This window comes from Chinchilla lanigera, unplaced genomic scaffold (assembly GCF_000276665.1).
Source record: "Chinchilla lanigera isolate Chin_1 unplaced genomic scaffold, ChiLan1.0 scaffold00069, whole genome shotgun sequence".
Taxonomy (NCBI): Eukaryota; Metazoa; Chordata; class Mammalia; order Rodentia; family Chinchillidae; genus Chinchilla; species Chinchilla lanigera.
In genome coordinates this window covers 8,079,322-8,102,073 of record NW_004955470.1, presented here as the reverse complement: position 1 = coordinate 8,102,073, position 22,752 = coordinate 8,079,322, and the positions used below count along the sequence as shown (strand labels likewise).

General features: G+C 47.1%; 1 protein-coding gene across 1 annotated transcript in view; it reads right to left on the bottom strand.

Moving 5' to 3' along the window:
* The window catches only part of Slc9a2 (solute carrier family 9, subfamily A (NHE2, cation proton antiporter 2), member 2), a 53,636-nt gene extending 35,299 nt beyond the window's left edge, over positions 1-18,337 (bottom strand). The window contains exons 1-2 of the mRNA XM_005400774.2: positions 17,874-18,337; positions 10,463-10,713 (exon numbers count right to left, since the gene is read on the bottom strand). Of these exons, the coding sequence (XP_005400831.1) occupies positions 10,463-10,713; positions 17,874-18,281 (659 nt within the window). The 5' untranslated portion in view covers positions 18,282-18,337. The remainder of the gene's footprint in view (positions 1-10,462; positions 10,714-17,873) is intronic.
* Positions 18,338-22,752: the final 4,415 nt, after the last annotated feature.

Genomic DNA, 22,752 nt, shown 5'->3' with positions numbered 1-22,752 from the left:
AAGAGAGCTCCTATTCTCCAATGATGCGGCTAGGGATATATGTTGTGCCATTTGTCTGTAACCCTGATTCATGCTTTGGAGATGGCTACATTGAAACAAGGAAACCATTGAACAAGGTAAGATTAGTGACAAAGAGCAATGGTTCAGTGGACATCGGACACCCAGGTCCCATCACCCTGAGACCAAATATACACCTGTCCTCACATAGAATCTTTCTTTCCTTCTTTCTTTCTTTCCTTCTTGCTTTCTTTCTTTCTTTTTTTCATTCTTTCTTGTTAAAGTATGTAGTAATGCAGAATGGTGAGGTTCATTTTGGGAGACAAGTACATGCATTTAATATATCTTGTTTATTCTCAAGGGCGTTACCCTTCTCTTCCTTTCCCCAACCCCCTCCCCAGTCCCTTTCCCTCTCCTCAGAAGTCTACCTTCCAGTTTCCTGTCATCTCTCCTTTTCTCTACCATTTATTATTCTCATATAGGAGAAACTATGTGGCATTTTACTTTCTGAGCCTAGCTTATTTCACTTCACATGATCTATTTTCCTGAAGATGGCATAATTTCCTTCTTCCTCGGGGCTGAACAAAGACTTCCTGAATAGGACTCCAGTAGCACAGGGGAACATGTCAAGAATCAACAAATGGGACGACGTCAAATTAAATAGCTTTTGCATGGCAAAGGAAACAATGGAGTGAAGAGACGACCTACAGACAGGAAAAAGTCTTTCTCTTCTAATAGAGGTTTGGTATCTTGGATGAAGGACACAAAAAATTAAACACCATAAAAGAAATAACCCAATGAAAACATGGACAAATGAACAGAACAGATACTTCTAAAAAGAAAAAGTACAAGTGGTGTTATGGTTTGTGTCCAGATGTCCCCTCAAAACCTCTTACAGTCATGGGATGGGCTTCTAGAGTTTATGATTGATTCATAGTCCAGTGCTGGGATTATGGGTGTGAGTGCTACACCTGCCCTGGGACAGGGAGCCTGCATACAATATAAGGGAGAGAAGGAGCCTTGCTCTTGCTGCTCCTCCTTTTTTTGCTCTTGCTGCTTTTGCTGCTTTCCACTGCCATGAACTGTTGCCCTCTGCTGTGTGCCACCCTGTCTTGGAGCCAGCCAAGTATGGACTGAAACCTCCATAAACTTTAAGTTAAATAAAACTTTCCTCCCTTAATTTTGGGTGTTGGGTATTTTGTCTCAAAAACGAGAGAAAAGTAACAAAGACAAATGGCCAATCAAAACTATTTTGAAGCCCCAGCTCACCCCAATCAAAATGGCTGTCATCAAAAATGCCTTGATGTTAAGGGAAATCATCCAGGCACACTGTTTAATTACCACATGGTTTCTCCCATATGAGAAACTCAGAGTATGAATAAATTAAAGAGCAAAGTGAAAGATAGATAATGGGAAATGGGGATGGATCTTTTGCAAATGGGAAGAGGACCCAGAGCTGGAGGGAGGGGAGAGAAAGGGAGGTGACATAGAAAGACTTAAGCTGTGTTATGTCTAAGTACCAGCTCCACACAATGAATGTGATCACTGGGTACTGCAAACATGTGCTAACAAAATTTTAAAAAGAATACAAAAATACATTAAGTTCTGGCTAATATGCTGAAGAAAAGGGGCACTCGTATTGTTAGTGGAAACGTAAACTACTCCAGCCACTGTGGAAGTCAGTATTGCCTAAAAACTACAAAGTGAAATTCCACTTGACCAAGCTGCACTGCTCCTGGGCATATTCTGGATATATACTGGGTGTGCACCTTTCCTGCATATATTCCTGAAAGAATTATAGACACCATACTGCACTGACACAATCACACTCATGCTTACAGTGGCCCAATTACAACAGCTGTGGAAACAGCCTAGATGCCCAGCAGCAGATGAATGGATAAAGAAAATGTGACCTATCTACAAGAAACATGTACTTTTCTTGTTTGTTTGAGACAGGATCTTGCTATGCAGTTCAGGCTGGCTTCAAACTCATGGTGGTCTTCCTGCCTCAGCCTCCTGGGCACTGGGTATACAGGTGCACCACCACACCTGATCTAACCGGGTCCCTTGCCTGGCTTAGTCTGGTTTGATCCAGTCCACTGTGAACACAGCCCCCTCTGCTGTGGAGCTGGGCTCTGGCTTCAGGGACCCTGGTGACTCAGGTTCCACAAATAGCAGGGATTAGCTGTGAGGGTGCCTGCGGGAGATCAGCCTCTCAGTCTTGGCCAGGTCCCCGGGGGATACAGGATGAGCCATGCCCCACGTCGGACAGAGGGAAGGTGACAGTGCAGCAGCACCCAGAGGAGCAGCTCACCTTCTCCCGGCTGGGGACCAATGCCACAATCTCCAGGCTCCCATGGGCCAGCTTCTTCTCCCACAGAGGCTACTGGGAGGGAAACTGTGGCTGAGTCAGGCCACTCTAAGGTTCTCCTTAGGGCCTGGCCCATCACCTTAAGAAAAGCCTTGACTGCAAGCTGAGACCCTTGCTCTTCTACTCTCCTCATAAAAGGGCTGGAAAATTTATTTCAAGCAAGCCTGGTGGTGTACACCTGTGACCCCAGCACTGTGGGAGGCTGAGGCAGGAGGATCACACGTTCAAGACCAGCATGGGCAACCTGGCAACTTAGTGAGAGCCTCTCAAAATGAAAAATAAAAATAAAAGTGCTGGGGATGCAGCTCAGTGTGAAGGCCCTGGGTTCCATTCCCAGTACAGAGACAGAAAGAGACAGAGAGAGAGAGAGAGAGACAGAGAGAGAGAGAGAGAGAGAGAGAGAGAGAGGTTCTAGGTACTGGCTGGGTGTTAACTGTGTGCTTCTTTTCATTATCACTAGAAAAAAATTTCTTTAACAACTGGATTTTTATCAGCATCAACAAAATTCTTTTCCTTTCCAATTCATTGTCATTTTTTATTTTGGCCCGCACATTATTAGAAAGTAATATTATTTTCTACAATGTTCTTAAAAAATCAGCTAGTAGGGATAGCATCATTTTCACATGAGCACAACGAACAGTACTCAAGAAACTATCCCAAAAGCAAATGCGGAGGGGAGGCCAGAGCAGAGGAGGGAAAGGCCAGGCAAAGCAGGGAAGCCCACCTTAGAGTAGCTTCCTGGGCCTGACCACCTGGTAAGTTAAACATTAGCCCAGACCAGGAGGCCCAGAACAAAATACAAAGGGAAAAAGTAACCAGTAACTTAGGTGATACTTAGTAAATCTTGGGAATACGCTCAGTGGTCATCTGCAACCCTTGGTGACCCCAACCTTAATTACCATGTCACTGACTATGCAGATTTACCATGCCCATGGGCTTTGGCCACCATGACAGTTCTTCTAAGCGCCATAACAGCTCAAAACCTCCACCACTTTCCCGGGGACTCCTTGGCAGGAGTCTCAGACCACACCCTCAATCCCTCCACAAACCCTAGGCCCAGAACCCTTAACATCAACCCCGATCAGGGCCCTGCACTCTTTGCTCTGGAGTGGATCTTGTTTTTCCTCTTATATAAATCATTGGACCTGCAGCTTCTCTACGTTGCCTAGCTCACTTCTTCGTTTAGAACATCAAGAACCTGGTCAAGACCCCAACCCAGTAGCAGCAGCATTGTCTAGATATGTGAAAATCTCCTTTCTTCAAATAGATCTTGGAGAATTAGTTCTTGCAGTGCTGGAGACTGAACCTACGCTAGGCAAGCACTCTACCACTGAACTGTACGGTCAGTCTGAGCATCAGTTCTTCACATAGGGACAAATTGTTAAAGTTGTCTGTCATTTAAGTTTAGCAACAAATACAAAATTTCTCTGTGTGAGGGACACCCACTCCTCTCCTCAGCTCTACTCAGCCAGGTAGGGTAAAGAAGAACAGTCCTAACGACAAGAAAACAACACGGCTCCCTCTCCTTCCACCCACTGTCATCATACAAACGTAATGCACTGACTATCATTGGCCAGACGCAGCTTTGTTGGATTGATCATGTATCCTATCGTGTATTCTAGCGAGTTTATCTTCTGTCTGTGCGTTGCTTACACCAGAATTATTACTCCACTAAGAAAATCTACTTGATAAGCACAAGAAGAGAATCAGAAAGAAGTTCAGTGATGGGGGGAAACTGAGTGGCTTTAAATCTGCCCCTGCGAATCTTTAACAATGGAATGTGTGACTACTTGGAGATTCTTTTGGTTCTGTTTTTCTGTCTCCATCAAAATTCAAAAATCTTTTGAGACTACTGAGAAAAAGACCCAGAGATCTTAATAGCTAGGTTCTATTGATCTTTTTCTACACCCTGTAGGGTAAATACAAATGAAAGTGATGCTTTTTAGGGCTGACATCTAAGATGAGGAAAGAAAAGACATTATTTTGAGTATGGAATACTGCTGAGGTTTGCAACTTCAGTTTGTAAGAAGTATAAAGTATCCCAGCCTGGTGGGCCTTAAAAGGACTTTGCTCACTCCTGCAGGTGTCCGAACCCCAGGGAGAGTTCTGCTCCTCGGCCCAGTTTGCAAATGCTTCTCTGAAACCTCCAAGGGGCTGGGGATGGGCTCCATGGCAGAGCGATTGCCCAGCATCTGTGAAGCCCTGGGTCCCCTTCTCAGCACCGCAAAAACCGTGAGTATTGTCCTAGGTTACACTTCCTTCTCTCCCGATGGCTTTACCTTGACATCTTAACTGAGAAGAAGCCTGCACCTTCTCTCAGGCTCTCCTCCCTTATTTCCTGTACAACCGTCCCCCTTCCCAAAGAATTGCTCTTCGCTTTAAAAAGCGTGGAAGGAAAGCACTTCTTTTTTTCCTGTGTTTAACTCCTATTTTTTCTTTTACTTTATCAGGGGAAATAAAACGTTTCAAATCTCCAAATATCAAAAGCTGATGGCAAGCTCTGTAGTACAATGCTGTCCTACAAAAACAGAATTGGAATGGTGTGCTGTATATAATTTCCACTTTCCTAGTCACTCTGGCTACAACATAAGGAGAGATGGGTGAGTTAATTTTTATACTATATTTTTTAACCCACAATAGCTAAGTATCAATACCTAATGAATATACAAATTACTAATGAGATATTTTTAAAACCCTTTTTTCTTACTAAGTCTTAAAAAATCATGTGTCTATTTTACTCTTAGAACACAACTTAGTTGTACCAGCCAAATTCTCTGTGTTCAAAAGCTACATGTGGCCAGTGGCTACTATTTTGGTCAAGGCAAGGTGACAGTCTGGTGCCTTTTATTATATGTGAGCTTTTGGGTCTATTTAATTAAACATCCAAATACTTTCAGGAATGCATGCAAATAATGTCATGAATGATTTACATGACCACAGGCTAAGGTTTATCAATTCAAATTCCCTCCTGTTTTTTATAGTCTTAAACTGCATTTTAGGCAAATTTTATACAAAAGAAAATAAAAGATAATACTAATGTTGTTTGTTTGGTTTTACTTTTTTCTGAAGATGTCTGGAATTAAGAGATCCATGCTACTATAATATGGATCTTGAATGCTTTCCAAAGGTATTTATGCTAAGCTTGATCCCTGGGGTGGTGTTGGGAGGCAGGGTCAAGTGGAAGAAAGTTGGGCAAATGGAGGTGGCCCTTGCAGAGGATATGGGGACCCCATGGAGTCCCCCGCTTCCTGTGTACCTAAGATAAAAGTTTAATAAAAGTTTATCCCACCATGTACTCCCTACCTTGATGTTCAGCCTTATCACCAAAAGCCCCAAAGCAACAAGCCCAATACACCATGGACTGCAGCCTTTGAAACCATAAGCCTAAAAAGCTTTTCTTCCTTTTAAGTTGATTATCTCAGGCATTACGCTGCAGTGACCAAAGTTATGGTTTGTTTTCCTGTTATCTAATTTCCTGCCTCATCTGATTACCATTTAGCCTTGATGTTTGAATGGTCACAACAGATTTAGAGGGCTCCATCTTGCCCAATCAGAATTATCAGCAAAAGCTTACACTATAATTAAAGGCAAACTATCATTTTTCAGAGTGAGAGAAGGTACACTGAAAGGGGCAGAGGTATGGAGGCAGAGATTATCGGCTCCTGTCTTGGTCCCTTCTGTCCTTCCACCCAAGTCCATCTGCCCATTCTCACACTTCAAAAAGTTGACTTGACGGTCAAATGGCTTAGTGGTGGACCCCCTGTAAACTTTGTGGAGAGCCTAGGCCCCCAGGACTGCAGCCTTCATCACTCAAAGCCTCAGCGGCATAGGGTTGATTCTCAAAACCTCTCTAATCCTACTCCTCCCTCTTCAAGACTGATGCAGATCAACAGATTAGCAGCTGCCAAGTTTCCTCAATCACTTTGTGAAGATAAACAGGGTTTAAGTCCTGTCCTGCACTAAGATGGTCTTCGAGGATGCCTGTCCATCACCTGCAAGGTCTCCAAGTCTTACGGAAGTCCTCTCTTTCCTCAAGCCAATAACGCTCCTTCACCACTGGGTGAGTAGACAGACTTGGGTCTGGTAACAAAGTACAGGGTGACAAACAAAGGTAAGCCTTTCTGACTCCTCCAAAGTTTTTAGTAGATGAGCACTGTCAACCCTAGGAAGAAAAACAGGAGAGAGAGAGGATAGGAGCTTCCCTCTCCCTCCAGGCACAGCCTCATCTCCCAAGCTGGACCTCCCTCTGGACTTCAGTCCTGACCCAATCTTCCAGACATTCCTGGTGAGCTTTCATTTAAATCTTTCCTTGAAGTTGTGCTGGTTTTTCATTTTTAAAGGGCCTGGACTGGCCTTTCTCTGCAGACCCAGGGTCCAGGTGTCACTAGCCACTGAGTCACCAGGCAGCCTGGATTCCCACATTCGTAAAATGAAACTAATAATCCCCACTCCCTACCTTCTTCACTGTAGTACTTCTAGGGTTATCTAGACAAATGGAAAATGCTTAGAAAGTGAGTAATTTGAGAGAAGAAAGACTAAAATTATTAATCCACTGAAGCAAAACCAAGAAACATTGGACATCTACTGTCCTACGCAAAGGAGGAGGCAGCTGTTTTTGAAGTTCATGAGGCACACAAAAGAGATCAGCATTTCCTGGGGCAGTGAGATGCTCGGAGGAGGATCCCGAGGAGCATGTCGTGTTGGGGACAGTGTGCTTCCAACATCCCTTTCATCAGCACTCAGGGTACTGCATGAGGCCCAGGTGAGGACAGAGGGGGCCCCGGTGTGCCGAAAGGAGAGAACAAACTCCCACAGATCCCTGTCTCCAAGCGTCGGATCCCCAGGAGTCACTGAGGCATCTGATAGTGACCTCAGGCTAGAGAAGCAAGTGGGGAGACACCCCCATTGTAAGCAGGGTCACCAGTGCTCCCTCTCTGTGCTTTTCTCTGAATGTGAGGTCCGAACAGGCTGAGCAAGAATATCTAAAATCAGCCACTGCCCATCACCCCATCTCCCTGCTGTGGGAAGTGCCCATCGCCGGGCGTGTGCAAAGGTTCTTGTGCAGGGCACCACAGGGGCTTTCCCTTCACTTGGGGTTTAGCACAGGGGCTTTCCCTTCACTTGGGGTTTAGCGCCACAGTGTCCAACCCAGAAAAGCCCACCACACACACACACACACACACACACACACACACACACACACGCACGATTTCCCTATGACAGCAAATACATGAGCAGAAAAAATACAAACAGGGAATTTCACCTTTAAGTACTTGAACTTAAAATTCTTCTGAACACACACTAAAACATGAAGGGAAATAATTCCTTAACACAGTGAGGTTTGCAAGGAGTCGCCTCTGCGAACACTTTATAAGACGGAGGAGAAGAGGTGGGCCTCCTCGAGGAGACACGGGGAAGCCACGGTCTCAGGACAGCAACACGGAGCCGCAGCGGATGGGGGGCTGCGGGGCGCGGGAGGCGCAGTGCTCCCACATCTCCCCGGAGAAGCCAAGACGCTCAAATCCTGCCCACGGTTGTCCCACTTCAAAGACTGGGCACATTCTGAGCCCAGAGCCAAATCTTTGGTTCTACACAAGGAAGTTTCTTTTTGATCAGACTCTTATTAACCGCCCGCTCGTGATGTGATCTTGTTCCGGATGAGCTGTCCAAAAGTCCACCAAGGCGAAGCTCACGGCCAGTGAGCTACGGGCCTGGAAGGCAGTGAGAGGAGGGCGCCGGTCAGGAGGGAGGAAGACAGCGGGCAGGAGGCGGCAGGCAGAGCCCGGTGCGCAGCTCTGCAGCAGTTCCCTAAATCCTGAGCTGCTCAGCCTGCTCCCAGCACCCGGCTCCCTCTCTGCCTGCTCTCCCTCGAAGAGCTGCCCCTGTCTCCTCAACAAGGGGAAGCCTTCAGGCTGCTCAGCACCTCAAGGGTCTTCACTCCCATGAACCTTAAAATTTGTTTTTAAATAGTAAGAAGAAGGATGCAATTAGCATGAAGTATAATAGGAATTTCTAAGCTTAGTACAATTTGAGCCCAGAAAAAAAAAAAAAAAAAATACTGCTTCTATAACAACTAGCGTATGTGCGAACTTAATAGCATCACTGAACTGTTCCTTGGACCGATGTCCCCAGGTGAGCTCAGTAATCACCGCAGGGGCGCGCACACAGTCCTCCACACCGCAGAGGCATCACACACGGGGCCTCTGAGTAGCAGAGCAACTCCCCGACAGGGGAAACTGGGCATCACTTCCGGGGAGGAACAGCCTGCCGTTGGAATCTGTCTCTTCCTCTGCTGGCCCCAGCGACGGGTGTGCAAGGCCATTCGGAGTGCAAACTTGCTCACCCCTCCCGTAACGTCTTACCCAAAGGTTCCATCACTATCTTGGTGCCCACTCTGGACAATGACAGTATCGGTTTAGGTGTAAGAAAGGAACGCACCCCGTGTTGTGAAATAAATGCTCAGAAGGAAGTTGGAAGTAAAGGTTGTGTTCATCATTCACCCGCGAACTGCCCAGGGAATCACCTGCGCCGTTTATCAAAACTCACCGCGGCTCTGTTTGTCTCTTATTTCTGAATTCCCAGCACAGTACAAGTAAACCCAAGACCCCTATGTTGGCAAGAGGCCTCCCTGCCCAGTGGACCCCAGCACACATTTCTGGTGCGCCGGCATTCCATCCCCACCTTTCTTCACCACGCCCCCATAGTGTGTATCTTCAGGAAAACGACCTCTGCGCCCAGCTGCTTTTCAGGCGCTCTAGGGCACTCAAGCGCGCATGCGCAGCAGAGCTTAAGACGCTCCTGCCAGGCAATTCCAGGGTCCTATGCAAACTATTCTAGAACAGCCTTGCTGCGAAACGAGACACCCAGCGCCGCCCCCACACCTTCCCAGACCTCGGAACCAGCTGATCACACATTTCCAATGGCACCGCTCACAGAAGAGCGAGGAAGCTGGACGTCATACAAACGCTATGAATAGCAACCAGGAGACAGGGAACGTCTCATTACCGGGTCACACTGGATTAATATGTTACTTTATTTAGGTTCTCTGCAAAACTGAAAACCAGCGGGCTCTAAGCCCTTCCTGACAAGAGCCTTTCCATTCTTCCCGGGAGGGGCTTCTGACTTCCTCCACCGCAACCTTGGTCTGCTGATGTGAGGCAGAAACCAAGATGCCAGAGTCTTTAATCAGAGCATCACCTAAATCCAGCTGGGAGGGGACATTTCCGGAAGAATGATGCCTACGTTTCCAGCAGCAGAGCTATGATGCATTTAGCAGGTCCTAGGATACAGCCTAAGGTACAGGGGCTGCAGATAAATATCTGCCAGTGTAACACAATAGAAAGGAAGGCGTCTCATATTCATTGCTAAGGGCTTCTCACTGACCCTATACTGAGGGTGATTATAATGTGATAGGTTTGTTTTGGGAATCCCACTCTTACAGTCCAAAATTTGAGGTACTTTTTGAGAATTACTACCAGTTAGTTAGTCAGTGAAAGATGCATTGATTGTGTCTTTGATGTATAAATAAATAAATAATTTCCTGCTTTTTAATCAGAGCTCACTAGCTTAAAAATACTAGGCTGACGTTACAAGACATCTTTTATTGATTGGCTTCTGCTTTTAATGGTTTTAAGCTATTATCTTCAGTCTCATCCGTTGGATGAAATATTTCTACCACTAAGATTATTCCAATGGATATTGACAAGCAAACCCAGAACTCCTTCTAGAAGTGTGGGTGACGTAACCTTGTTGGAATATTTTACAGCCCCCCACATGGAACACAGTGATCGGAAGGAGACATCAAATTCTGGAGTCTGACCAAGAGCAGCCCCAACAGTTTACTGTCATGTGTCTTGGGAAACTACAGAGATAACTTTTAGACAGCTTTTAATCTTAGTGCCAGATCATATTTGTATAAATTTGATAGATGTTGTTATTTCTTTACCATAAAAGGTAAGACAAGTCTATTTCAGTTGTCCTTAGAATAGGAAAATCTAGTCTCTCCTGTCATGTACTCAATTTTGATATCATTGCTAGAATGCAGGGATTCAGGGCAATGTATGCACCACGGGCTTTTAGCCAAGAAGTACTTACGCCATGATGCCGGAGAGGTGAAACATCTCTGCTGTTATGTAGGACAAATAGCTGTACAGGAAGACAAAGAGTGGCTCGATCACACGAATATTATGTGTGAAGCGTGTGGTAAAGGCCGCTATAAAGCCCAGGAAGATGCCGATCAGCACCCCACCAATTCCTACAATGAAGAAATTAGCAATCCCCGCGAACACGTCAATGATCTCGATGGTTTTCATCTGGCAGAAGGACTTGAACAAGTTGTACAGGACCTGTGGGCGAGAGAAGCACATTGTCAAGCCCCTGCGATTTCCCACTTCCACCTGGGCACGATGGAGCGACCTGGCTTTTCCTTTCTAAAGAGGACATTTCTTTGGGGGATGCCTGTGGGTGACATGTGGCAGTTATTATGCAGTTGTCATTTATTTTAATATTGTGACTTTAAACTAAAAAGCTCTGATGAAAGTGAAACTATTTCTGAAAGTAACAGGGAGAGTTCAAGGTGATTAGCTTAGTCGCAACACTATTTTTCCAGATGGCACCTGAAAAATTTATGAACTATTTTATTGCCATCTAACACATATTGCTCAAATTACCATTGCTTGGAAGCTGTGTGTCACAGAGGTTAGCAGAGCTCCTGTGGATGTATTTACATGGTCCCATCATCCTGTCACAGGGTCACATGGTGGAAGGGAACACCTGAAGACGCCTTCTGCCCTGGTCCTCCATTGCTGTAGCATTTCCATGTCCTTCTTTCACATACCTGCTGTGTGACAGGAGCTCTGAAGGGACTGTCTTAAAACAAAGAAGCAGTGTGTGTGTGTGTGTGTGTGTGTGTGTGTGCGCGCGCACATGCGTGCAATAATTTCACACGTATTTTATGCCTTTAAAGTAAGATGATGCTGTTGACTTTTCACACAGTCCTGGTTTAACCGGAGATTAGAGAACATGAGCTCAGGTCCTCCACCCACGCCTGCTGGGCAGTAGGCTTCCAGCCTGCCTTAAGCCCTACCAGTCTGTCTTTCCACAAAACCAGCAAGTCAAGTACAAGGCAGGTCTTTTCACCACGCTATTTACAACTGTGGGAGCATCTAGAGCTTCAGAGAGAGGGCACTGGAGACAAGGACACTGGAGTCGAGGGCTGAAGAAGTCAAAATTAATCCAGTATGTCCAAGGTCAAATGTCCAAATTGGTCCCATCTGACCTGAGTCAAACGGTCCAGAATGTCAGAGGTGATGCCAGAGCGCAGCCTCCTGGCCTGGTTCCAGCGAGTCAGGCTCCTCCTGTGCCCAGCCGTGTCCTGGCAAAGGCCCCTTCCCTCTTTCTCTGATCACTTGTGGTCATGTTTATAACCTCCACATGACAGGTCTGGCGTAGTTTTGGATCTTTTCTTTTGGATTATAAACTCCTCGGGGTCAACCAACACCTCAATTTGATTTATCTCTTCCATGTAGCCTGGTATATAACAACAGATGTGTTTGTTTTGAAAGAGGAGTGAACATTTCCTTACAAAGCAGTGGGCATTTCCTTTCTCCTAATTACTATCGGATCACTTAAGAGCGAGTGGAACCCTACCGCTGAGCAATGACCCTGGAGAACAAAAGCGGGGCTCCCCCTGAGGAATGAGCTCTTTCGGAGGCATCCATCCCCACTGGCCAAGCAGGAAGAAACAGCATCCAGATGCTGCTCTTCCTCTCTCTGCCAGCGCTGGCTGCAGGACCAGAGCAGCAGGACCTGGCTGCTTCCCCGAAGAGGATCGAAGGTGTGCTATGCATACCTCTGCCTCCAACCTGTCGAAGCCAAGGGCGACAGTCACAAGCTCCTCCAAAGCGAGAACAGAGAGGGCTCCCAGCACCTTTTGGAATGGAGCACTTCCATTTCCATGCCAACAGCCCTTCCTGGCCCACTTGTTTTTTTTTGTTTTTTTTTTTTTGTTTGTTTTTTTTCTCCTGTACCGGGAACCGAACTCACGACCTTGCGCTTGCCAGGCAGGTGCTTTGCCGCTGAGCTAAATCCCCAGCCCCTCCTGGCCCACTTGGCATTCGGTTCCCAGGCCCCATGGCTCTGCCCTCGCCTCCCCCAGCCCACACCACCCTCTTTCTTCTCCTCTTTTCTAACCACAGCACCAACAAGACTTACTTCCTTTAGATGTTGCCATTCCAGTTGCCAATCCCCAAATGAAAATCGTAGGCTGCCTGACTTTTGCAAGGCCAGAAAGTCTCGACGCACCTGCCGCACCTTTTTCTTTTACTTTTGCTGCTTTCCAGCATCCTGGGAAGTCAGGGGCAGGGCTCACTACTTCTGCTCAGAATACCCTATTTATTCATTCCAGCCTGGGGATTTCCTTCCTGTCATTTCAGAAACCCAGCCCGACGTGCAGGGAAACCACTTGTCTTCTCAGGGGGAAAGCTGAAACCAAAATGTAGTTTCCCCCAGGTCCCCTTCTGGACTCCTATGGTCCTCATGAAACCCTCTCCTCTGACCCCATAGATTGGCTCCCAAACCAATCAGTGCTGTGTGAGATGGACAGACTGGCTTGTGTGGGTGGTGCTATCTGCAGAGTGAGGATCTTATTTCCCCAACCATGCTTGCGATCCTCCTCCTCTTCCGCCAGCACAGAGCCCAGTGACTCCTCCTCCTTCACTCCTGCCCCGACCCAAGCTATCTTTCTGGCTGACCTGGCCTCCAAGGGAAGCTCAGGGCTCCACCCACGGAAGTGGCATTGCAGAGGGTCACAAGCTCATAGTCCTTCCAAAACTATGCTCCTGGTGACTCAATCCACCCAAGCAGTCAAAGGGCCATTCTATTTTAAATTTCATACTAGAGATGCAGGGCAGGTCCAGTGCCTTCCGCACACTGGGCAGAAACCTGGGCTGCTGGGCCTACTGCCTAAGAGCCCACACCATCACAGAGGAAGTGCTCAGGTGGGGACGCTGCCATGACAACTGCAAAGCCTTCCACAACCTCTACCCCATCTCTGCCTAACCTGATCCCAAGGGATGAGTCCTAGGTAAAAGTCCCGAAGTTACAACTGGCCGTAAGCCCACAGGCAGCTCATTCCAGGGAAACCCTTCCCTTTTATTCAAGGGAATCTATGCGGCAAAGAGCTCATTTATGCATCCACATTTATCTAAATATATATGCTGTACATGGACAAAAATCTGCCCTCAGGGAGTCTGTGGATAGAGGACCTCCACTGGGCGCTTGTATACTTGGGGGATTGCAATTCCAGTGATCCATCTACCAAATTCCCTAATCCGACAGATGAGCACCTTTAACCCTGTCACATGGCCAAAAGTCTCTTTGTTATAACTGTTTCAAATGTAAATACAGAACATACATAAAATTAGAAGAAATTGTGTGTTTGAAATGTTGACTTAAAATGTGCAGTAATTCAGAGAAGCCATGTACAGCAAAGGTGCAAACTGAGCACATGCAGCGTCTCAGGAGAATCGCTCTTCCGGAATTCGCACTCACATTGAGGTTACTCTTTCTCCTATGCATCAAAAAGCACGATCAGATTCGTTCAGTGAGCTTTAGGTCTGCATTGCTGTTTGTGAAATCAAAGTTAAATTCTAGGCGGTCACACATACTCCACGTCCTGAAGTTAAAAGCACGCTGCAGCCACAATTGCAGTCCATCTGAGCTTCTGTCTAGAGGGCCAGCTCTCCCTCCCCCAGCCTAGATATGTGGAGACAAAAAAGACTCAAGGAAATCTTTACGTCTTCTTGGAATTGTATTAGAATCCTCAATTCTTGCATTAACAGGTCCTAAGAATGATACTGGAAATTACCACGTGAACCTAAGTGCTTCGGGTCATTTGATCTGCGATTTGTATATTATCAGTCTCTCTTGCTTTAAGATTCTTTTACGCTAGGCTTTATTCCCTTTCACCTTTCTAGCTCTAAATTTAATTTATCATGATCTGGAAATGGGGTGACTTGCTCAAAGATGACACTTTCTGTTTGTTTGTTTGTTTTTTTTTCTAGTTTGTTTTCCGGTACCAGGAATCGAACTCATGACCTTGCGCTTGCCAGGCAGGCACTGTGCCACTGAGTTAAATCCCCAGGCCCAAAGATGACACTTTCAACACCACTTTCCTCTCGACTCCCCGGCACCCTTCTATGTGCATTGTTTCAGATGCAGGCATCGTGACACATATGTTTAAAAGCTCTTCCTGATGGGCTTGGTGGCACATGCCTGTAATCCCAGCATTCGGGAGGCTGAGGCAGGAGGATTGTTGTAAGTTTGAGACCAGCCTGGGCTACAAAGTGAGCTCAAGGCCAGTCTGAACTGCATAGCAAGACCTTGTCTCAAAAGACAAATAAATAAATAAAATAACAGCTCTTCCTGTCTGTGACTTTCTCAAACATCTCCTAAGGATAAGACTAATAAATGAAACAAAGAACCTCCCACAAAACATCTCTACCTCTATTTTTTAAGGGTGTCTGACTAGAAGGCAAAGTTGTCATTTTTTATACATTGTTGTATTCCTAACATATATTTGGTTCAGTACAGTATTCAGCCAAAGCAGTGAGAGAAACGTCCGGGAGCATATTCACTGACATTAGGGAGGCAAACACCTGGCCACACCAGCCCCCTGTGCATCGGGGATTGAGGGTACAGCTGCTTTCAACCCTGAGTGTTCAACTTATCAAGGAAAACTCCTATGAAACCTTCACAGCTGTCAGGACTCAACGGCGTCTGGCCATGGACGTGAACGCTGCTGTGCCCTCTCTCTGCCCTTGCCCTCCTTCCCCCGGCTCTGGAACCAGGAGCTCTTGGCTTGGCCCATGCCTGCCTCAGGCCAGCCCCCTTTCTCATCCATCCAGCCACAGCAGACAGCGGACAGCGTTGTGCCCATCCTAGGACCTGCCTCCGGGTCGCCCGCCTCCTTTACACCTTCTCAGCAGTGACAGGGCCAGACCCTTTCCTCAAATCTGACTCAGTACAAACTCAAGATGGGCCACTGAGCCCCACGAATGAGACATGTCTAAGAGGCAGGGTGCAGTGTAAACAGTGAGCCCTTCCAAAACAGGCTGGCTCCCACAGCTCCCCTGAAGGACTGCAAGAAAGTGATCTTTCTGCTGGGTAAAAAGTCCCTTTTACCCTAAATCATTTCATTCTGAGAATTCCACAGGCTCCTTCAACAAGGGCAAAATCTGCATATCAAACATAAATCACAATGGAAAACTTGATGCCTGAGGAAGTTAGAATGAGTTAGAAAATGTCTTCACCATTATAGCAGTTAAAATTTAATACTGAAGGTTAATGACTAATCACTGTCAATAAATAATAGAATATATGAAGTGGATTCAGTGAGTTGAGTGAGTTAACTCAGCTGCCTTAAAATATGTCTTTCTGTCTGTTTTAAAAGTTATGATCAATAAATTGTCAATAAATTATTTTGTACATAATAATGTCCTCAGGAAGTTAATGGACATGCTTAGAGATGATATTTTATGTAGTTCAAGAATCCGCCTTTACAGTAGAGCACAGCTCACAGAAGAGTGTAAGTTTCTGTGTAAACTCTTAAATGAGCCAGAAATAACATAATGGTAGTAGCAAATGGAGAGGCATTAAAAATTAAGGTACTCAAGCACTTTACTTTTTCTGCCGCGGTTTTCCTATCTGCAAAACGGGAAGACCACCAGCTTCACAGGATGTCCTCAGGAGCTGAGCCGAGGGAAAGTCACAAAGGCTGGGGGCTGTCACTGGACAGTGTCAGGGACTGGCTCCTCCCTCCAGGACCCCAAATGTCCCATCCAGGGGATGGGGCACTGTCGCAGGTCTGGGGGTGACCAGAGACACTTCCTCACCCCTCCCTCCACCTCCGCAAGGGTGGAGATAGATTCTCCCAACATTAAAATCATAATAGCCTCTGACTCTGATTATGTGTCAATTAAAAGGGAATTAACAATCATTTGTGTTTTCTAAATGAACAGCCCCTTATGGGAAAACAACGAGGACCAGAAATGTGTACGTTGAGTAGCACCAGAAAATGAGTACACGACAAAAGAGAAATGTCTCCAAGATCATTAACATAACAAGCAAACCTCAGCGGACGCTGGGAAGGACACTTGGTAGTTAGCAGCATTTCACAGCTTGCTACACACATCACCGGAGGTGAGGTCACAAAACACGATGAGTATTCAAATTTTTAAAAAGTTGATTACAGTAAAAGGGACATTGCTATTAACACCCCTTAGAATACTAAAAATATTCCCCCTAGTTTTGCCTAATTTATCCCATTGTTCTCGGCCGTGTGTCCCTTACTGAAATAAATTATTTTTTAAAGTTTAAACACCGTGTCTTTTAATCACCCCTGGTGTACTGACAGCATCTCAGGCAGATCTCTGCACTCTGCAGTCTTTAACATCATTATCAAAGACTGCAGCGTCTGAAATTGCAGAGACCTTATCAAGATCAAGCTCCTGCTGCACAATCAGAGCCGGGCATGAAGGGACCAGCCAAGGACCTTCCTGGGCCCAGGGCAAAACAGAAATGAGAGGTCAGTTTTATGATAAGAAATAAAGGTAAGTAATTAATAAAAAATGCATGAAGAGCTTCTCGACAGCAACCTCAGAACATTAGAGCGAGTGAGGGCTATGATGTTGTGAAGAAGACATGTGATCTGCCCTCTGCCTCCTTGAACACAACTTCTAAAATCCTTGGAATCTTGGAAGTGGCAGGTGTGTGCTAACAGTGGATGGCGGGCAGCCTAGGTGTAGCTTTGGGATGGAGGAGGTCCCTGGAAAGATCACAGCGGAACTCAGGGTTGGAACATTTAGGCTCATCCTCTAGCAAGGGGAGAAGGCTTGAAGGTCAGGTTAATCACCAGCTGCCAATGACGTGAGTGGTTGTGGCCCTGCAAGGATAACTCCAGAAATACTCCAAAGATCCAGGTTCGGAGAATGTTTGTTAGCTGAATGCACCGAGGTTCCCAGAGGCTTCCGGCTGGCCCATTCCTGCCTGCCTTGCTGAACGGCTCTCTCTGCATTTGTGCCCTTTCTACTGTCCTTATATTGAACCCGGAAATGGAAGGAAGCATTTCTCTAGGTCGGAGCTTCTCTATTGAGGAGGCAGCTATGGGAAAGCCAGTGTGTGGCCTGTGGGTCACAAGCACAGGTGAAGTGACCTGTGTGGGGTTGGCACGGCAGGGGCTGCCCGAGGTCTGGGCCCTCAGCTGCCGGATCTGACACTGCCTCCCATGACAGACAGCACCAGAACTGAACAAGATGAGGTGACCCCAGCTCGAGGGCTGGCTTGCGGAGTGGGCAACACCCCTGCACCTGGTGTCACACCGTGCGGTGACAGTACAGGGGCAGAGAGTGAGTTTGGTTGGAATTCTAGCTCTCTGTCCTTGGAGGAACCCTTCTAAGGCTTGGTGGCCCTGTGTGTCACATGGGTCCACGGAGAACATGTCACTCACCACTGTGACTGCATCATTCAGCAAAGACTCTCCAAAGACCAGGATGTAGAGCTGCTCGTTGACGTGAATGTTCTCAAAGACAGCCAGCACGGCCACCGGGTCCACAGCAGAGATCAGGCTGCCGAAGAGCAGGTTCTGCAGCAGGGTGATGTCGCGGAGGCCGAAGGCTTCGATCTGGCAGATGCCAAACAAAGACACCCCGATGCCGATGGAGTTCCAGAGGGTCCCCACCACCGCGTACCAGAAGATGGTGCCAATGTTCTCGAAGAACGGGCGGGTGGGCATGAAGTAGCCAGCATCCAGCACAATGGGAGGCAGGAGGTACAGGAAGAAGACATCCGTTTTCATGGCTGGTGGAGACTTCTCATCCACACCGAAGATGATCCCACCCAGCAGGAGTCCAACCATGATGAGCAGGCAGCTCTCAGGCACGATGGTGGGCAATTTGTGGTAGAGGTGGAAGCCTGTGAGAGAGCAATAGAGACATGGGATTGAGATTACACAGGAATTGTGTGCAAGGGACACTGGTCCTCCTGAGCAGATCCAAGGGGTCCAATTTCAAACTCTCAGATGGCTCCCTCAGACTATTCTCATGTACTTGTATATGTCCACCCAATGAGGACCAGGCACCAATTGGTCTTTAAACCACACTGAGAAGCTGTAGATACACAATGCCTCACAGCACAGCTTTTATTTTCTACACCTCCATTAAGTTTTTCTTAAACATTGGCCTTACAGGAATGGAATGCAGTTTTATATTTGACATAACTTAGTGATTTCCAAAATATTTTCAGATGTAACATTTCATTTATCCTTACAAAAATCCTACAGAACTAGCAAGGGAGTTATTTTCATACTTTTTAAAAGTTTAAGTGGCAGCTAAGGTTTCAAGACACCCAGGGTCTTATCAAGGTGGTTGGCCAGCCAATGTGTGGATTATTACTGTCATCTCCAGCATTCATAAAAACATGTCACTTATTCATTTCTAATTTCAAATTCTTTCATTTGGAGTACGGAATATGTGTGTTTTTGAGACGTGGGACCCTCCCAAGACAGCCAAGTCAGCTCATCAAGAGGTACCAAGGAGCAGATGCAAGTGCACCAGGATCTCCAGTCCCCAACAGTCCCGTCGGGGGGATGGAGCAGTGCATTTGTGACTTCTGTGACACCAGACAAAGTGGGACCAGGCCCCAGCCACAGCTGGAGTAACACAGATGAGGAAGAGACAGCATCCACACAGGCTGAAGAGACAGACAGGCATTGAACCGGACCCTCTAGGAAAGGAAGAGGTGGAGACACACATGTCTGCTGATTCGGCTGGAGCCAGGCAGAGCTTTAACTCAGAGAAGACCACAGGGGGGCCTGGCGGGAAGGTGGGCTGGACTCACACTGCTGGACAACCTGAAGAGGATCTATCGCCCTTGCAGAGAAAAGGAAGGCACCTGAAGACACCAGGTACCTGTTAGAATGAAACAGGATGTGATTTACATGCGTCCCCCCAACATTCAAAAGTGATGGCATTAAGAGGTGAAGCCTTTGAGGGGTGACCGCGCCAGGAGCTTTCTTCCTTATGAATGGAATGATGGCCTTTGAAAGAGAAGCTGCCAGGCGGGAGTGAGAGTCTGTTCCACAATGAAGAATTTTCAGAAGAGGTGGAGGTGTAACTCAGTGCAAAGGTCCTGGGTTCAATCCCCACCATGAGATAGATGGACAGACAGATGGATGGATGGACAGACGGACAGACACAGACTGAGACTCTTCTGCCAGCATCGGCCCATGTCCCTTCTACTTTCTGAGAACTCAGCAAGAAAATCCTCATCAAATACCAAACACCAGATCCTTGGCCTTGGACTTCCAGCCCCCTAAACTGTGAGAAAATAAACATCTCTCCAGGGTAAGTTACCCCAACTGAGCTGTCCTGTTTTAGAGCAAGGGTTAAGATAGACACGTGTCCGAATTACAGGATGGTGATACTATACAAAACGGTAGAATAAGTCTTTAGAAACTTCTCCTGACAGATGTTTCATAAAGAAATACCTACGACAAGGAGGAGTAAAGCCCCACCACTGAACACTGTCTTGGCTTCATCAGTACACTGTAATAATTGGAGGTATTTAAAGAATTCACTTCCAAATAAGAAGACAGACCCTCTGCACAAGGGGTAGCGTGTGGTCTCTCAGGGCCGGGGGCTGTAGGATTCATACCTCAGGCTGCAGCAGCAAGGAACATGGCTGTTCCTCGCCCAGGACCTCCGCCACTCCTGCCCTCATCCGTAACCAGAAGGAAAATGCCCCCTGCAGACACACCTCCGCCATCCGCCCCTCACCCCTTGGAATCTGTTACAGCCAGCATTCCAGGCGCCCAGGATCCACGCGCAGCCCCCTCCTTTCCTTTCAGGAACAGAGTCCCAGCCTCAGAGTCTCCGGGCATGGGCCTCCTCTGACCCCCGGCCTTGAGCAAAAAGCCCATCCTCCACTCTCCACCTGTGACAGTGGACAGCTTCCCAGCATGGCAAGACCTTGGGAATGCATCTCTGAGGCAAGAACAGGGACAGGGACAGGGCACGGCCTAGGTGAAGAGCTGGGAAGATCACCAGGACAGAGGATCAGGGTACAGCATTTACGGTGGTGCCTGCAGTGTCTCAGCTCCCCCAAGAACAGTTTCCTGTGCCTCCTCTCTAGGAAAAAGCAAGAGAAGACAGTTTAAAGAAATGTTCGGAGGCAGTGAGACAGGAGAGGCAGGAGGAAACCGGAAGAGGAGGAGGTGTTGGTGGACACTCCCACCTGCTCTTGGTGCCTTGATCTCCCATGACTGACCCAGCCCTGGGGACCCAATGCTCTCCCAAGGGTGCTGCCCCCACCCCACATAGCAAGGACCTTCGTATTCCTAAGAGTGGACGTGGGAAACCATGCATGGAGAAAGCAGGGAGCACAGGCTGCTTCCTGCACCCACCGCCTGCCTGCGCACACCTGAGTCTGGCCGGGAGCCAGCAGGAAACAGGAGAGGCAGGTGCAGCGTAGGAGGTGACTAGCGGAGGCCAGTGGGGCAGAGGGTGCAGGAAGGGGAGGAGCAGGGGCTGGGAGAGGAGTAGCCTCAGAAAGAACCGCAGCAACCCAGCGCATTCGCTCAGGACACTGCATCTCTCTTTGGAAATCTGTTCCCCTTTTATGAAGGCTGAGATCATTCAGAGTTCACCAGAGTGACACACTGTCTCTTTCTCTGTCTCTGTCTCCCTCTCTCTTTCTCTCTCTCTCTCTTTTTTTCTATTGTACTGATCATTGAACCCAGGGCATTTGCACTGAACTACATCCTCAACCTTTTTACATTTTTTACTGCTAGAGAGGGTCTCACTAAATCACTAAATTACATAGGTCAGGCTTGAATTTTTGATCTACCTGCCTCAGCTGCCCAGAGTGCTGAGATTACAGGTGTGTGCCACCACACCCCTTTCCTGAGCTAAGAGGACGTTCGTCATGGACCATTCCCAGTGGCTCCTTGGCAAGAAGAGATTAAGCGAAGGGTGGTCCCTGTTCCGTGCTCTCTGGCAAACAGAGGCAGAGCAGCTGGCCCACACTGTGACTCTGCCGGAGAACCAGCCTCAGGCATGAACGTCTACTCTCCTCTGAGCTGTGGATCGAATAGTTCTCATCTGCAAGGTGATTAGTGAAAACAGACAAGGCTTCTTAATCCCGCATTCACAGAATAAAACAAACACATCACTGATCACAACATACATGTGCTCGGGGGCTCCTCCCGGTGTTTCTTGCAGGGGAAATGAACTTGAACAGACAGACTGTGCCTTCCCAAGCCACGGTCTCTTGGGATATTACCATGTATCATGGAAAAGTTATCGGGGAAAGAAAATCAAATGAAGGTTTTGATGGTTTTTACCAAGCCGAACACAAAGTACTGCGGGTATAGGCTACTGTGTAATCTGGATATTGGCTGACAGGGTCTGAGCAGGGCCAGCTGGTACATATCTTCACATCTCACTGGCCCTTTACTGTGCCCAAGCACCCACAGATAAAAACAAAATCAGTGAGTGTGGTCGTCATTCCGGACATAGAAACTAGCACCTCACACAATTTCATATGTCACAAAACATTCTTCACATTGGATTTTATTATTTGGAAATGTGGAAGCCACACGTAGTCCACAGGCCCCAAGGAGCCAACCGTAGGCGTGTCTGGGCCCTGAGATCAAGTGGGACCTACCCCTGGCTATTCCCTTCTTGTGTTTCCTGCCAATTTCTGTTTACCATATTTGGGACATGGCACTTTGTGTCATTCAATTTTTATTACTAGTGCATAAAAGTCTGTCAGAGTGAGTGCTTTAAGGATTTATTATCATAATGTACTTGCAATAGAAATTCACTTAGTGGGAAGGATAACAAGATTATATAAAACATACAATGAAGATTTTCCTCTCTTGGGGTGAATCTGTTTTAATTCTGTCTGCATACATGTTTAAATTAGCTGAGTCTGAAAGCTGAAGATCTACATGTAACTAAGCACTACACGATGAATTCAGTTCATTTTCTCATTCTATTGACCATGACCTATTTGTCAAATTCTGGGGCAGGAGGAGAGAGCAGCAGATAGCGGGACCCACGGAAGAGCAACAATGTAAAAGTCACAATCAGAAACTGCCACCACCAAAAATACAAAGTAAGTTTGAACTACAACAACAAAACCTGAAGACAAAACCCCACAGTCATCATGGGCACGGACGGGGAGAGGAAAGAGGCAGGGCGGGGGAGGACGCCTCAGGACGGTTGTACTGCTCCAGGTGAGGACAGACACACACACCGGTGTCCATGTTCTGGATTCTTTATTTACTCTGTTCTACATCTTAAAGGGGCTTGAAGAAAAAATATTGA